This window comes from Diorhabda carinulata, chromosome 12 (genome assembly GCF_026250575.1).
Source record: "Diorhabda carinulata isolate Delta chromosome 12, icDioCari1.1, whole genome shotgun sequence".
In the NCBI taxonomy this organism is placed as follows: Eukaryota; Metazoa; Arthropoda; class Insecta; order Coleoptera; family Chrysomelidae; genus Diorhabda; species Diorhabda carinulata.
Genome location: NC_079471.1, coordinates 5,552,205 through 5,567,040, shown reverse-complemented (window position 1 = coordinate 5,567,040; position 14,836 = coordinate 5,552,205). Strand labels below are relative to the sequence as shown.

At 30.5% G+C, this 14,836-nt stretch overlaps 3 protein-coding genes across 7 annotated transcripts in view; 1 reads left to right on the top strand and 2 right to left on the bottom strand.

Annotated features, from left to right (window-relative positions):
• Nucleotides 1–1,412: 1,412 nt before the first annotated feature.
• Nucleotides 1,413–8,924, bottom strand: LOC130900318 (E3 ubiquitin-protein ligase PPP1R11-like). Its single transcript, XM_057810843.1, has 4 exons — nt 8,810–8,924; nt 3,023–3,131; nt 2,005–2,199; nt 1,413–1,748 (listed from the first exon to the last, which is right to left on the bottom strand). The coding sequence occupies exons 1-3, from the start codon at nt 8,894–8,896 to the stop codon at nt 2,012–2,014; spliced, it is 384 nt and encodes a 127-aa protein (XP_057666826.1). The 5' UTR covers nt 8,897–8,924; the 3' UTR covers nt 1,413–1,748; nt 2,005–2,011.
• Nucleotides 5,176–8,815, bottom strand: LOC130900316 (succinate--hydroxymethylglutarate CoA-transferase). The gene is made up of 2 exons (XM_057810840.1): nt 8,154–8,815; nt 5,176–5,921 (listed from the first exon to the last, which is right to left on the bottom strand). Exons 1-2 carry the CDS (start codon nt 8,758–8,760, stop codon nt 5,245–5,247), a joined length of 1,284 nt encoding a protein of 427 aa, XP_057666823.1. The 5' UTR covers nt 8,761–8,815; the 3' UTR covers nt 5,176–5,244.
• Nucleotides 5,935–14,836, top strand: part of LOC130900313 (sodium-coupled monocarboxylate transporter 1) — a 23,526-nt gene continuing 14,624 nt past the window's right edge. Inside the window, exons 1-3 of one of the 5 annotated variants that reach the window (XM_057810836.1) lie at nt 8,828–8,917; nt 9,005–9,110; nt 13,791–14,015. In XM_057810836.1, the coding sequence (XP_057666819.1) occupies nt 13,798–14,015 (218 nt within the window). In that variant the 5' untranslated portion in view covers nt 8,828–8,917; nt 9,005–9,110; nt 13,791–13,797. Of the gene's footprint in view, nt 6,269–8,827; nt 8,918–9,004; nt 9,111–10,340; nt 10,557–13,790; nt 14,016–14,836 lie in introns of those variants that run through there. The other 4 variants (XM_057810837.1, XM_057810834.1, XM_057810838.1 and 1 more) reach the window with 4 other exon arrangements.

The following is a 14,836-nucleotide window of genomic DNA, read 5'->3' as shown; positions in this document are numbered from 1 at the left end:
TGACTATGCTACCACGACTCCAACGTCGGATTAGAGACTTGAATTATCATAACATCTAAGTTGGAATTGTTGTAACCGTTGGTGATATTCATATGGAACACACTGTTTAGACTCCCACTACATCAACACTCATAATGCCTGACGCTTGTTTCGTTAACTAAGTTATCGTCTTCAGAAACTGACTATCTTCAGTATCCGATAACTTGGTTCTTGAGGAGCGAAGTGACGATAGGGTATTTGGTGGAACGATACAAAGGGTGCTACAATCTTTATGGGGTTAAATGTAACGTATCTATCTGACTATGTAGAAGAAATTCTAAAAATTTACTTTATATGTATAGAATCTATCGAGAAGTTTTAGAAACAATGTAGTTTTCTTTTTTTGCATTCAATCAAAGAACACTACATACATGTTTCTTTTTGCTTGCTTTATGGTGAAAATTGACTAGAAACATACGAAACGCCATTAACTTATCATGGAATGTTGTAATTTTTTGTTTTCACATATACCATGACATTTTGAATAGTTTTTGAATTACAAATTGATCAAATTATAGTTTTTTTCTCAAAAATTTATATATGAGTCATTAGTAATGTACATGAATTTTTTGTAAAATGATTACAATATTATGGAACAGTTTTTTTTGTAAAATTTGTGATATATCGCTATTAAAAAATTTGCTTTGTTTTGAATACTAACTGAAAGGTCATCTAGACATATCAAATTATAATTCAGTATTACTGATACATATATTACAGATACTTGAAAATATCTATTTTCCTCATAAAAACGATGTGGCTAATAAAATTTGCAGTCGGTGGAAGAAATAACTGCGATTGGTATTTCCCATCAAAACATTTCTTATTTTTGAGAAAATATTCCACACGTTTTCTAAGGAAAATGTTATTCAATTTTGTAGTAGTTTTGATAATTAACAATCCAACATAGAATTAAGTAAAAAAAATTCTTTTTATGTCGATAACATATTAAATTATATACATATTATATATTATTTATATTTGAAAGATATATTTTCAGACTAAACTTACTATTACTTTACAGACTGTTGATATGTTGTTAAAAATTGATTTTTATTGAGAATTATTTAATCAATTGTGTGTAATTGTCTTCAAACTTTTATGACAAAATATTTTTTTGTATGTATTGAATATTTATTATATCGATTGTTATTTAAATGCAGTTTTATTTCTAACCGAAACTATAATGCAACATTTAACGATAAAACAACAGTTTTTAGTCTTTCAGAACAGAATAATACAAGAAATATACAAGCAAGAATGTCTTACTTGGCATATATGGAAAAAAATATATTTTCTCAAAAGTATTCACCTTGGGGTTTTTAAAATTAGTATTGCAATCTTTGAAAATATCACAGCGAGAAAATAAAAACAAATTTGGTTTTGTTTTCAAATTATCATTGCTTAATGTACTGTAATTTATTACATATTAATATATTATATATATTTAACAATAAATATATGATCACATGTACTTTTAACCCTTTGTTTTTAAACTTGTATGTGTAAACATTCAACATTTCAAGTAAACATTATAAATTTCAGGAATAAAGTTGAATGATCAAAAGTATTTGGATAAATGTAGTTGATAGGTTATTATATCTTCTAAATATATATGGATAAGTTCTGACAAACATTTCTCTGGGTCATTTCACATTTATCGGGTGTGCCAGACATGAGATATGTCCTTATAGATGTTAACTCTGAAACTAAAATATCAACATTTATAAAAAATAAACTACAGATAGTAACTATGTCGCTAATAATTCATTTTCTACTTCTTGGACCTTTTTATATGTGTTTTGTGATGATTTCGGTCTTTGACTTGACCTATTATGATAGAGACCGAAATAGGTCTATATCTACTTGTTATTTTAAACTGTTTTTTTACCATAACGATTCATCACAAAAAAAATAATGTATTTTTTGAAATACATTATCACCCTATTGAGATAAGATATTTACCATGAAGTTATTGACTAAGTTCAGTATCTCCAGGAACCGTTCCCCCGCCGCTGTCGATACTATCGCCAGTCGTTGGCACTTGTTTCTTCTTTTTCCTTTCTACATGTCCATGGCAATGGTCACATTCGTCATCATCCGAGTTTTCATCAGAACTGCTTTCTCCAAATTTTTTTGGCTTGTCGTATATACAACAACCTGCATAATAGGATAATACCGAAGTAGAAGATTTCGTATTGTCGAGGTTAAATAGCATAAGAAATACTTTTGTAAAAAATTTAATCACTCAAATAACAATAAACATAATGTTGGGATTGCGGATAAGGTAACAGTGCATTTAGGGGAAAAAACTAAATACATTATCAATTGGAAGATTATTTTATTTCACTTAGAGTTTTGGAGGTCTGTCCTTATAACGTTAATGATCGGAAAGAACTAAACTACCTACTTCATAATCTTAATACATTTTTGGATTTTATTATCAATTCTATACATAAACCTATACCTGGTTTTATGAACTTTTTTTTCTTTATTTTAGGAAATACCAAAATGTATTCTTTGACAAGGTTAAAATGTGTTTAACAGATGTTTTAAGGTAGAAAATTTTATTTCCAAAATCAATATTATATAAGTATATCTTGAAAGAGAAGGATTTTTGCATTTAATATTCCCACACATAATTTTCAAATTGGCTTTTCAATGATCTCCCACCCCCTTGTATTTATATTTTTTCACTATCACTGTCACTATCAAGCATGTTTGGGAAGATATATTTATTGGAATCGATTCAACATAGCTGAAATCTATATTATAGCATGAAACGCCACTGGGAAAAACATTAAAACCTAGTTCAATTTAAATGTAATAAGAAAGTACTTTATATATCTTTTTACAATTTTTGTTCTCAAAAATGGACTTTATAACAAACATTCTTTACAAATTTTTTTTTCATTTCTTTGCTATTAGTCTATTAATCTCAGATATAATTTATTTGTATCATTTTTGAAAATTATTTACTTACATTTTGATTTCTTTTTATTCATATTTTCATTATCAACAGTTTCTGTGCTCCACTGAACTTTTCTATCAGTCCTCGGTTTTCTTAATTTAAGTCTTACCCTAGGTATTTCCTGCAACAAAAATATTTGTCAATACATTGAATTCGAATTATTTTCATATTCTAACAAATTGCTCTAAAGCTACATTTCACATAGTTGAAGCCTTTTCAGTAGCTTTGTAGATCTATCTAGTTTCGTTAACCAATTCATCAACTTTGAAGACCAATAAGTTGGAATTTCTGGCATCGTTGGTGATATTTATAATGAACACACCAACACTCACGATTACACTGTCTGACGCGCGTTTCGATGACCAAGTTATCGTCTTCAGAGACTGTCAGTTTACCTGGTTATCGACATGCGCGTCAGACAGTGTAATCTTGAGTGTTGGTGTAGTGGTAGTGTAAACAGTGTGTTCAGTACTTTGGAAACTAGGGATAAACTTTTTAACTCGGTTATTGAAACGCAAACGCGCAATGGTTCCAAAAATTCCAGATAAAAAGGTGATTCATATTAATATTTTTATTAATAGTCAGTTTGTATATTGAATTTGAATTAAAAAATTTAACACGCCGCAATTATTAACTTAATAATGTAAGTAATTTGACATTTTTGTTATACTTCTATATATATTTTTATGAATACATAAGTATTCGAAAGCTCGGAATATATTAAAGTTAGTACACTTTGGTGTTTAATTTTCTCAGGTGTATTTTTCGTCCTTTTCTTATCACGTTATCTCATGTTTCTTTGGGCCTTCTTCTGTTTCTTTATTGTTCTCATTTGGCTTGCCAAACTTTTTTTACTTGTCTTTAATTGACCACACTCTGTAAATGTCCCTACCAGCTCAACTGCCTTCTTTCAATGAATTCGGTGACTGGCATTATTTGCTGCTCTTCTCTAATACTATCATTTCTAATTTCACTTTTTTCTGCTGATTTAGCACCTAGCTATAAGTTAATATGGGCCTAAATATAGTTTGAAATACTCCCATTTTGGTTTTTCTTGACACTGCTATCTTATTTATGAATCCATTGGCCAGAGCACGGTATACTTTGTTGGCAATTTCATATTCTCCTATTTATTTCCGTCCCTAGGTTCCCATAGGCTTCTAGTTCAACTCCTAAATACTGAAATAATTTGATATATTTTGGGCCATACATGAATAATAACTGTTACTTGAAATTAATATTTACCATCTAGAAGACAAACTGTATAATGTGTAATATAATATAAATTGAAATCTGCATACATTATTACAAATCTCCCTTGTAATTTAAATATTACTATTACATATAATCACCTTATGTAAATAGTTTGTTATCTATTGTACAAATTTCATCTATTTGACATAGGAAGGTTAAAATTTTGCATAAGATTTTTATTGCTGTTTCAGAAGTTTTAAAAAAATATTTTACTCACTATTGAAAAACTACTAGCAAAAAAGTGACATATTTCGTTGCCAATTTCAAATTTGAATATACTCGTGTGAACTGAATCCAAATAATATTTGTAAGGAAGAGTAAATTACTGGATCTTAAAGTAATATTTATCCCATAGGGATCAAATAAAATTTCTGTACTAAAAAACACGAAAAAATGTTTGCTGTTACTATAATTCCTAGCTTTCGGGAAGTGTTCTTCTCATCATCAGGGAAACTACAAAATAGAATGAAAATCATGAGAGACTTGATTATCGTGATCTAAGTCATACATAAAAGAAAAAACATTTTAAAGTATAGATGCGAGTGCTGGCAACTGACGGATAGGCAGGAGAAAGAGGCTGTGAAAATGGACTACTTGAAAAGAAGCATTGAAAATATCAACTGCAGAATAGAAGACGAGGAAGACCCTCTAGTACATGGAAGGAAGGGATTGAAGAAACCATAAAAGACAGAGCTATGAAGGAAATATATTTATGTAACTATTTGGGCGAGTTTCCAATCTTAAACAAGGTTTCAATTTCATTAAAAAAATAGTTACTTAATCATTGTATTAGAGACATTAAACTTAGACAAACATTTTAAATGGACACCATATAGTTGACGTCAATGTTTTCAAATACATATACCTGTCTAATTTATAGAAAAACTTCAAGGTAAAGAAAAATACAAATGCAAAAACAATCAATTTATTATAAAATATTTGGCTACAAGATTATTTATAAAATATATTTTTTATCACTGCTATTGAACGATATTTCTTTTCCTTAAATCCTCAATGTGATCCTCGCCTAAATTTAGTAGGTCAGTCAGGATTTCATTAGTGTGTTGTCCTAATACTGGTGGTGGACTTTTAACATAATTTCCCCCTTCATTGTATGTAACTGGTGGGCCAACAACTTTAATTTTACCCGCTACAGGATGATCCAGTGTTTTTACCAAGTTTATTGCTTTGATATGCTCATCTTCAAAAGCAGCTTTTAATGTATTCACTGGTCCATATGGAAAAGAAGCCCCTAAAAATATTTTGTTCCATTCTTCGTTGGATTTCATTTTCATAATGGACCTTAACAGCGGTTCTAATTCTTGTCTATTTCTCACTCTTAGTTCATTAGTTGAATACTTTGAATTTTGAGATAATTCTGGATGATTTATTCTTTTGCAAAAATCTGTAAATTGAGCATCAGAGCCAGCACCTACTGTAAAATATCCATCTTTAGTCGGAAATGATTCGTAAGGCACTATACTTTCATGGGCTGTACCCCACCTCTTAGATTCCTTGCCTACATTCAAATAATTCGATCCCAAATTTATCAGTGTTGCTAGTTGAGTCGAAAGAAGATTGCAGTCTATTTTTTGTCCCCGTCCAGTTCTTGTTCTTTTGAAAAGTGCTGCCATGATGGCCCCATGAGCGTACAGACCTGAATTTGATTCATAACTTGCATTAACTAATAATTTTCAAAATAAAAATAATATAGATCAATGAAAACATTTGAAATAATTAGAGAAGTGGTCGAGGTTTTAATTTTCAAATACTATAATAGAAGAAAAATTTAAATATTTTTTCACCTTAAATATGTCAGATTTTAGTTTAAATAAAACAAACAATTATGTAGTAAATGGATTAACACTGATAAACCAAAGATTTAAATCAAAGGTTATCCAGTATACATTTTTTTTATCGAGAGGCAGTTTAAAAAAAAGTGATGATTCCAATACTAGAACCTGGTAGATTGACAATCAATCATGACAAAGGAAATGTATATATGTAAGTATGTTTCTTTGGTTTATAGGTAATGTCTAAGTTACGAAAATTATCATATTTTGCTAAATTTGAAACGATAGCATGAGCATGAGGCATGAAATTATGTCTCACTCACTTTGGGATCATATGTCCAATAAAGCCGTTTACAATATAATAAGTGCCTGATCCCAATAGCTTCATACCAGGCGCGAACTGAGACCATTTGGGGCTCTAAGCTAAAACCTATAAAGGTGCCTTCTACCGTGAGGTTTGGGGGTATAGAATACCTCCAGCAAAGTAAGGATCCATACATCCCCCCGAAAATATTTGAAAAATTAGGTGCTTGAAAAAGTGTTTGGCATTTAGAAGAAGAAATTCAGCTAGGTTTTTATAAGAATACATATTTTGATATTTAACTTTAGTTAAATTTATTATTTCAAAATAAAGTGCAGTATTTTATTCACACGAAAATATTAATGAATTATGTCAAACTTTTTTGTAATAAAAATAATGACAAACGGATTTAGGGGATTAGAAAAAAATTACTAACATTTTTTTTAAGTTCTGTATATTTATCTTATCCTAAATCAGTAGGAGCTTAACTGAGATGATTCGTCATTTTACTTCCCCAATTCTAAAGTAATAACTTCTCTGTTTGAAACTCACTTGTTAAATCTACTTAATCTATTATTTTATTTTTGTCTAAATCCATTAGTAAAAGGTAGGCTAGACATAAAGTCTTGTCCTAAAGACAACCGAAGTCGATTTTTGACTATGCCAAGTTTATAAAAAACTCCTTCATGTGTGACTTGGTACAAAGTATTATAAGAATAAATTTCTAAACAAAATACAGTTTGGTATATAATCGAAATTGAGTAAGTTCATACAGAACAGAAAAAGTACATGTCAAAATCTGGAAACATTGCCTATAGTCAGAATACAGCGCATTTGTTCTGCAGCTTGGGTTGTGTTCCCGTTGTCCTCTTTGTTACTGCATTTGTCTCTGTACTTCTCAATGGATTCTACTGCTACGAAGTTGCTGTATTGCTGTGTGTACTGTTGCAACTCTATCATTTTCTTCTTAGACAATCTTTTTCTCTTTAATTCGACGCCATATTATTTTTGTCCCGCGTACAATTTTTAAAAATGCAAATTATATTTAGAAACCAGGGAAAATAACCAAAAAGTTTTCAAGTTTGGACCATTGACTGGGTACTGCAGCTGTCATAGGTTGGTGGGAAAGTCTGCTAATTATCTGTCACATAATTGTTTTAATCAATTCAGTGAGACATTCCCACAGTTAGGAAATCACAATTGCATTTTTTGTAGTAGTGTTTCACAAAAATCAAAATTTTATGTAAATAGTGTTTGGAACTGGTAATTTTCCAAATTCATCGCTATACTAATTGGATAATAGTTAAGGAAAAAATTACTGCTTTGCATATTCAAATCATGATAATGAATTGATATTTAAATAAGTACTGAAGAAAATAGAAAATGATTATCATATAACCTAGAATATAAAGTGGTTGTTTTGATATATATAAGTATATATAGAGTATTATTTCTTAATAAAGCAAGGTTAGTCCTAGTAAACAAGATAACAGGTATAATACATTTATGTTATATTTTATATCACTCATGATTGCAATTGAAACATAATAATAAGTTCATAATATATTATTTATTTGAAATTTCCTTTTTATCTATTTTGTTTTAAATAGTTTATTGAATTTAAGTTGAATAAACTCAGAGTAGTATGCATAATTTTGTTTCCCAGTTTGCAAAATATGAAATGTAACTAATGTTATTTGTTACTGAAAAATAGAGAAATCTTCACATGTCAATTGTTGATCCAAAACTAAACAATTGTGTAACATTATTAGACAAAATGTAGAAAAATACCTACCAGTAGTAATATCTGTAATAGCAACACCAACTTTAACTGGTTCCCCATCGAGAGCCCCAGTTGAATGAATTAGACCCCCCATAGAAGATGCAATAACATCATAACCTGGTCTATCCCGATATGGTCCTTTTGGTCCAAAACCAGTAACTGAACAATAAATAAGATGTGGAGCTACTTTTTTAAAGTCTTTATAACCCAAATGCAATTCATCCAGTTTACCAGGAACGTAATTTTCTATTAAAACATCACTTTTTCTGGCCAATTCTAGTAAAATATTTTTACCTTCTGGATGCTTCAAGTCAACACACATACTTTTTTTATTACGATTAATAGAAATAAAATAACAAGATTCGTGAGTGTTGTTGATAAAAGGTCCCCATTTTCTGCAAGGGTCTCCATGGTTTGGCTGTTCAACTTTTATCACTTCAGCACCCAAATCACTCAGTACCATAGTACAAAAGGGCCCGGCGATAATTCTGGTTAAATCTATTATCCTAATCCCATCTAAAGGTGATTCACTTCCATTGGAACTACTTACTGATTTTTTTCTAAACGAATTTATTTGTTTGTTATATTGCCTCAAAATACGATAAGTAGGGAGGAACATTCTTATTCTCTAACAGCACGATGCGTATTAAACTTTACTTTTTACGTACCTGTTCTCTTTCGTCATTCTCGAGTACAGTGACAGTAGTGGAAGATGTACCCTCTTGTTGTTCTTGAAATGTGACTGGTTCCGCCATCTTCTGTTAACTAATTTGCACGTAAGCGCTTAAAAACACATTACACTAAAATAAGTATTAATTAAGTTTTTATAGCTTAGATGTGTACATAGCTAAATTTTATTATAGATATTGTTAAAACCTACATTTGACAGAAACGTGAAATTTAGACGTTAGAGATGCCATCTGTCAATTAATGGTGGGTAAGAATGGTAGCTATTTTATAAGTGAACAGGTACGGTCTTAGATGAAACTAAATATTTTTTTTAAACGAGAAATACAACAGTTCTTAATGAACAAATAATAATAACATAATGTATTAGTGTAAATATATATATATATATATATATATATATATATATATATATAAAGGAATAAGTGTAGTTTTAGATAAATGAAGTTGACCTTTACAATTTACTTTCGGAGACAAGTATTCCTAAGCAGCACTATACCATAACAACTAAATGACCTTGCGAATATTTGCATTGCAATATAAATGTAAAATTATAGGTTTACAGAAACCCAATTAAAATTGCCTTTTGATAAATACAGAAATTAATTATTTATTAACAAATAAGTAATTATAGTTTGCATATGTTTCGAATTTGTTCACTAATGTTATAATCAACAAATTACAAAGTTCGTACAGTAACCAGATGGTAACGTAATATTTCAATAAAACCGTTCTACAAAGTTTGGCTTGTTTTTTGTTTTCAGTTATAGAGCCTGTTACTAAAGACATAATAGTTCACCCTGTTTTTTAAAAAATTATCCAAACTGTGGTACCTGACTTTTTAAAATGAAAATTTATTATTCCCGTTGTATACGTTTTCAAGGCATAGCACTACTAACAGTGAAATTCCGAAAGAGTTGCTATTTATTCAAATTCACCATAAGGTTATCATTCAACTATTTGACCCCTTTTATTATTGTAATATTTTAGTCATAATCGACGTAGTCTAAATAGATTGGTACATTAGTTAATATCTATAATAATATTTTGAGTAATAAATAAAATATTGTCATAAACTCGAAATAATAGTCGTGAACTATTAGATTTTTTTACGGAAAGTAATTTCCCGTTGTGGTGGCATATACTAAAAAAAATGTTTCCATAAACATTCAACTAAAGTTCAGTTGAATGTTTTTGGTTTTTTCTATTTTTTCATACATTAATAATTGATTAATCTATCTTTAATATCATATTTCAAGCACACCTCAAGATTGTGAATTAAAAATTTTACGTGAAATCAAAACGGTGCTACTATCAATATAACCTAGTACGGCTCTGTTCTATTTATTTGAACTTGAACTTTGATACGTATTTCTGGAAACAAATTAAGAGCCTCCGTCTAAGTTTACAACTTCTCAAAATTTCAAATGGAGGTCATATCTCTCAAATATCTACGTCATTAATACAAGTGAAAATACAATGGAGACTACTTTGCCAATTAAACTTTTAAGTGGTTTTATAAATCAGTAGAGTCCGGTCAATTCATTTAGCAAATTCATGTATAGTGAATTAATATTAGTTCTCAATGCAACATGTTACAGATTAATGTGCATTGTAGTTTTTGATTTTTGAGAAAATGTAACGTGTCTCTAAAGTTTCCACATAAAAAGTGCTTGCAATTAGTTAATTGGAGGTTACTTTTTGTTTCTTCACATACTTACTACATAGGTACGTGTGATATATACTAGCTTACTCAAAAAGTCAGTATTATATACTTTTTTTATCACAATTTTAATTGTGTCTTCATCAATAATTAGAGGTTATTATATTGTGTTGTTTGAGAGTCAATCAAATGAAAATAACGAATTAAGTCGTAAAAAATCTTTGAACTTAAAAGGTGTTAGTAAACAAATTTTATCAAATCACAATTTCTTCCTGCAATCAGATGTTTTTTCAAGTACCTAACTAGTGCAGTCATTGAAGTGTTATTGCCCCGAATTTTTTTACTGTAAACCGATTTGTATGAAATTTTGGAATTAGGCTCATCTTACCTTTATCTTCAAAAGTGAAAATGATCTGAACTCCGCTTCCACTCTGGGGGTGGTTAAAAATAATCTCGGATATCGATAGAAGGCTTCATTTTAAGAAAAAAAATGTTCTATAAAGTTTTTCAAAACACCCAATACTTTTCAAGTTATGGGTAATTGAAAATTTGGCATTTTTTCACGTTTTTCATCGGTTTTTGGCAAATATCTCCAAAAATATGCATTTTATCGATAATTTTATGATGAGAAAATTGTAGCAGGTAACAAACTGATCAAATCGGCTTTTTATAAAGTGTTCTTAGTGCAATATTAAGCGAGATATTAAAGATCAAAGCCGTTGTTTATTTTGTCTGAAATTTAATCGATGTATTCAATGCCATCTAGCGGCGAGCAGATATATTTTATGCATTCTAATGAAATACGGTTTTGTAGTGCTTGAACTAAGCGTTAAAATGAGTATTGTTAAAAGTCTTTTGCACGTAAAATGAGTGAACTGTAATACAAATAAGAGGAACATCTAATTGTTTTTTCTTTTAAATCAATGGGTTTGACAAGTGCCATTTCCACCATAATTAAAATTAATCGTATTCCGTCTAGAATTAACTTTAATATAAAGAGTTTGATGGATTCTAGCAGTTCGGCTGCTCTAGGGCAAATATTTTTCAAAAAAATCACGATTTTAAAACAAATAATTTTTCGAATTTTTAAAAAAACCAACTTCTTTTCATAATAACTCAAAAATGATGAAAGATACGTATAAAAGTATACTGATGAGAAATGTAGGTCTTTTTCTGACAAAAATTTTGGTTTTTCTTTCTGTCACACAAAAATTGTCTGGAGATATGATTGTTTAAAGAGCGCGCGGTAGCGCAATCACGTTTCTCTCGAGCCGTTTGACTTTTCACCGTTTTAAAATAAAAGGTTTTTCACTATATATTATACTGAAAAAAGTTGTAGCTCTTTTAATTACCTTTAAAATGGTTTTTTATAAGTGGTGATAGCATCAAAATTGAAGGAGTTATGGTACAGTACTAATTCAATCTAGTACAGTTTTAGACAATTTGTAAGTTTATATTTTATTCTTCAATAAATGGTGTTTTCTTACTCTATAATTAAATTGTTTTTAAATGTGTAATCATATATATTTAATTTTTTAATTTAGGGGTAGTTTTAAGGGTTGAAAAGCTTGAGAACATGATAATCATTTTAGAGAATGTGGAACAACATTTAAATCCTTTTCATTTCACCAAAAGAAATTTTTGTTCAGCAATTTTTTATCAAGGGGTTGTTTTTAAGGGTCGAAAGGAAGTTAAAAATTCGATAATTAAGATAGAGAACATAAAATATTATTTACTCTATACTTAAATCTCTTTATGTCATATCAAAGTAATTTTTTAAGATTTTTTCAATTTAGGGGTTATTTGCAAGGGTTGTAACGTTTTTAAGGGGTTGAAAATGATTTTATTATGAGGTAATTGTGCTAGAAAACACTTTACAATTTCACTCCTAAATATTAAACACGTTTTCTAGCGATAAAATGGCTAAAATGTCAATTTTTCCATTAAGGGGTTGTATATACCCCTTAAAACTAATCATTCAGATCATTTTTACTTTTGAAATTAAGGGTAATATGAGCCTAATTTCAAAAGGTAAAACCTCCAATGACTGCACTAAACGTGGTGAAGACAGTTTATTGTTTATTCGATCGCTACAAACGACAATTAAGTACCTGTCTTACTTCGGATTAATTTAAAATGTCGAGTAGAAAGTGTAAAAAATGTTCTGATCGTTTTTGTTATGTTTGTGGACAGTTTATATTTTCAAAAAAGAGAAGTCACATTGTATTTTCATTAAAAAGTGCATATCTATACTATTTTGGATTTCCTGTTGTAAATCAGGATAAAAAGTGGGTGCCTCGTGTGTTTTGCGAAAGATATAGAATCGTCTTACTCCAATGGTCATCAGAAGGTAACGTTCACCTTCTATTTAGTCACCGATGCCATGGAGAGAACGTAGTAAAGTGATGTCGAATTCAAATCGATTCCCAGTGATTCTCACTTCTTGGTTTCCGCTTACAACAATGGAACTTATTACTACCCTCTACAAAAGTAACGTTTTTCAGAAATAGAAGCAAAGCTTACTCATAATTTTTCGAAAGTGGTGACTATTGTTATTATACTGATATCCCGGGATATGAAACGATGTTTATTTTAATTAATAAAATAAAGTATAAAGAACACCGATGGAAAATGTGCGACGACCTTCAGGTCATCGGTGTGCTGGAGGTTATACAAAATACTGTTGTTTCCTTTGTTTGTTGTGGGACAGTAGAGCGAAACAACATCATTCCGGTATTTATAAAAAATCTTTCCAAACAATACAGAGGGAAAACTGAAAGAGGGTTTATTTGTTGGCCCACAAATCCGTAAATTTATGAAAAATTCTCAGTTTGAAAGCCTTTTATCAGTTAATGAACAATCTGCTTGGAAGTCATACAAAATGGTTGTTGAAAATTTTTTGGAAAATAAAATTACAAATAACAAGTTGTTACCGATTTATTGGAAAATTTTTTTAAGATGGGAGTAAACATGTGAATCAGAGTTTTTTTCCTGAAAACTTAGGAAATATAAGTGACGAATAAGAGAAACGTTTTCACCAAGGTTTTCGAACAACGATATCAAGGATTTTGGGATGAAAACATGTTAGGGTCTATTATAAAAGCAAAAGCTGATCAATTTTAATTTTTTGTATTATGTATTTCGGTTAAATTAATAAATAAACCAGACGGGATAGAGTTTTTTTATTGTTTTTTCTTGATAATTCTACTCAAGTGAATAACAAAATGACAACTTCCAGTTGGGGTATGAAAACCGTCTAAACCACACCTCACCAAATAATTTTCATTTTATTGTTGCAGGGAAAAAATGAGTTCATCGCAATGGTTAGTAAAAGATATTTACCATTTCGACGTAGTTGATTATGCAGTATTTTCTTCCATGCTATTACTCTCGGCTTTGACAGGTCTTTATTTCGGTTGCAGAGGCAAGTATTGCAAAACTGAACCTAGTCAAACGCTGAGTGAATATTTAACGGGGAATAAAAATCTAAAACCCTTTCCTGTAGCTCTCTCTTTAATAGCAAGGTAAGTATCATTTGTGACTATTGCCATCTTGAAATATACCTTATTTACCTTATACGAGGTCTGGCTATTAAATAACGAGACTGCGCGCCTGGAGGTCGCCCTAGACGCGTGGGGTAAAAAGCGGGTAGTAGGTTAGGTATCTAGATATCTTGTCTATGCACGTCCCAAATCACGTTTCCGACACTATTACAGTATTTGTGCAGTAGCGGTTTGAAACGAACGTGTTTTTTCTTGTGCAGAAAACCATGTGTGACGAAAAACGTATTAGTCTCCGACTGAGTGCTATGAATTGTTGCAAGAGGACAATTCTCTATCTCGTGCGCCTGTTTTTGAGAGATGGAAGCGCTTTAGTGAGGTCCGAGAGAGCTTTGAAGATGACCAGGTCGCCCTGAGACTGTTTCAACTCCGAAAACAGTGACCAAAATCAACCAAATTGTGCGTGCAGATCATCGAATGAGCATCCGGATGATTGCCGATAAAGAAACGGATAGAAAAATTCTACTTCATAAATTACACATGACAAAAGTCTGTGTGAAGCTGGTGCAAAAAACTCGTGACCAAAAGCTCTTGCGTCAAAGTGTCTGCTCAGATTTCCTTGAAAGGTTAGAAAAGTTAGAAAAAGATCTGCTTTGAAAGGGACCCGGTTTGAGTCGATAGAAGCGGTAAAGCGAAAAATTGCAGAGCTCCTAAAGGCACTCACCAAAGAAGACTTCCGGTACTGTTTCGATCAATGGCAAACACGCATAGAAAGGTGTGTATGGCGAGGGAAGGGCAGTATATTTAAGGGGAGCATTCGAATGTAGAATATTTTTTAAAATAAA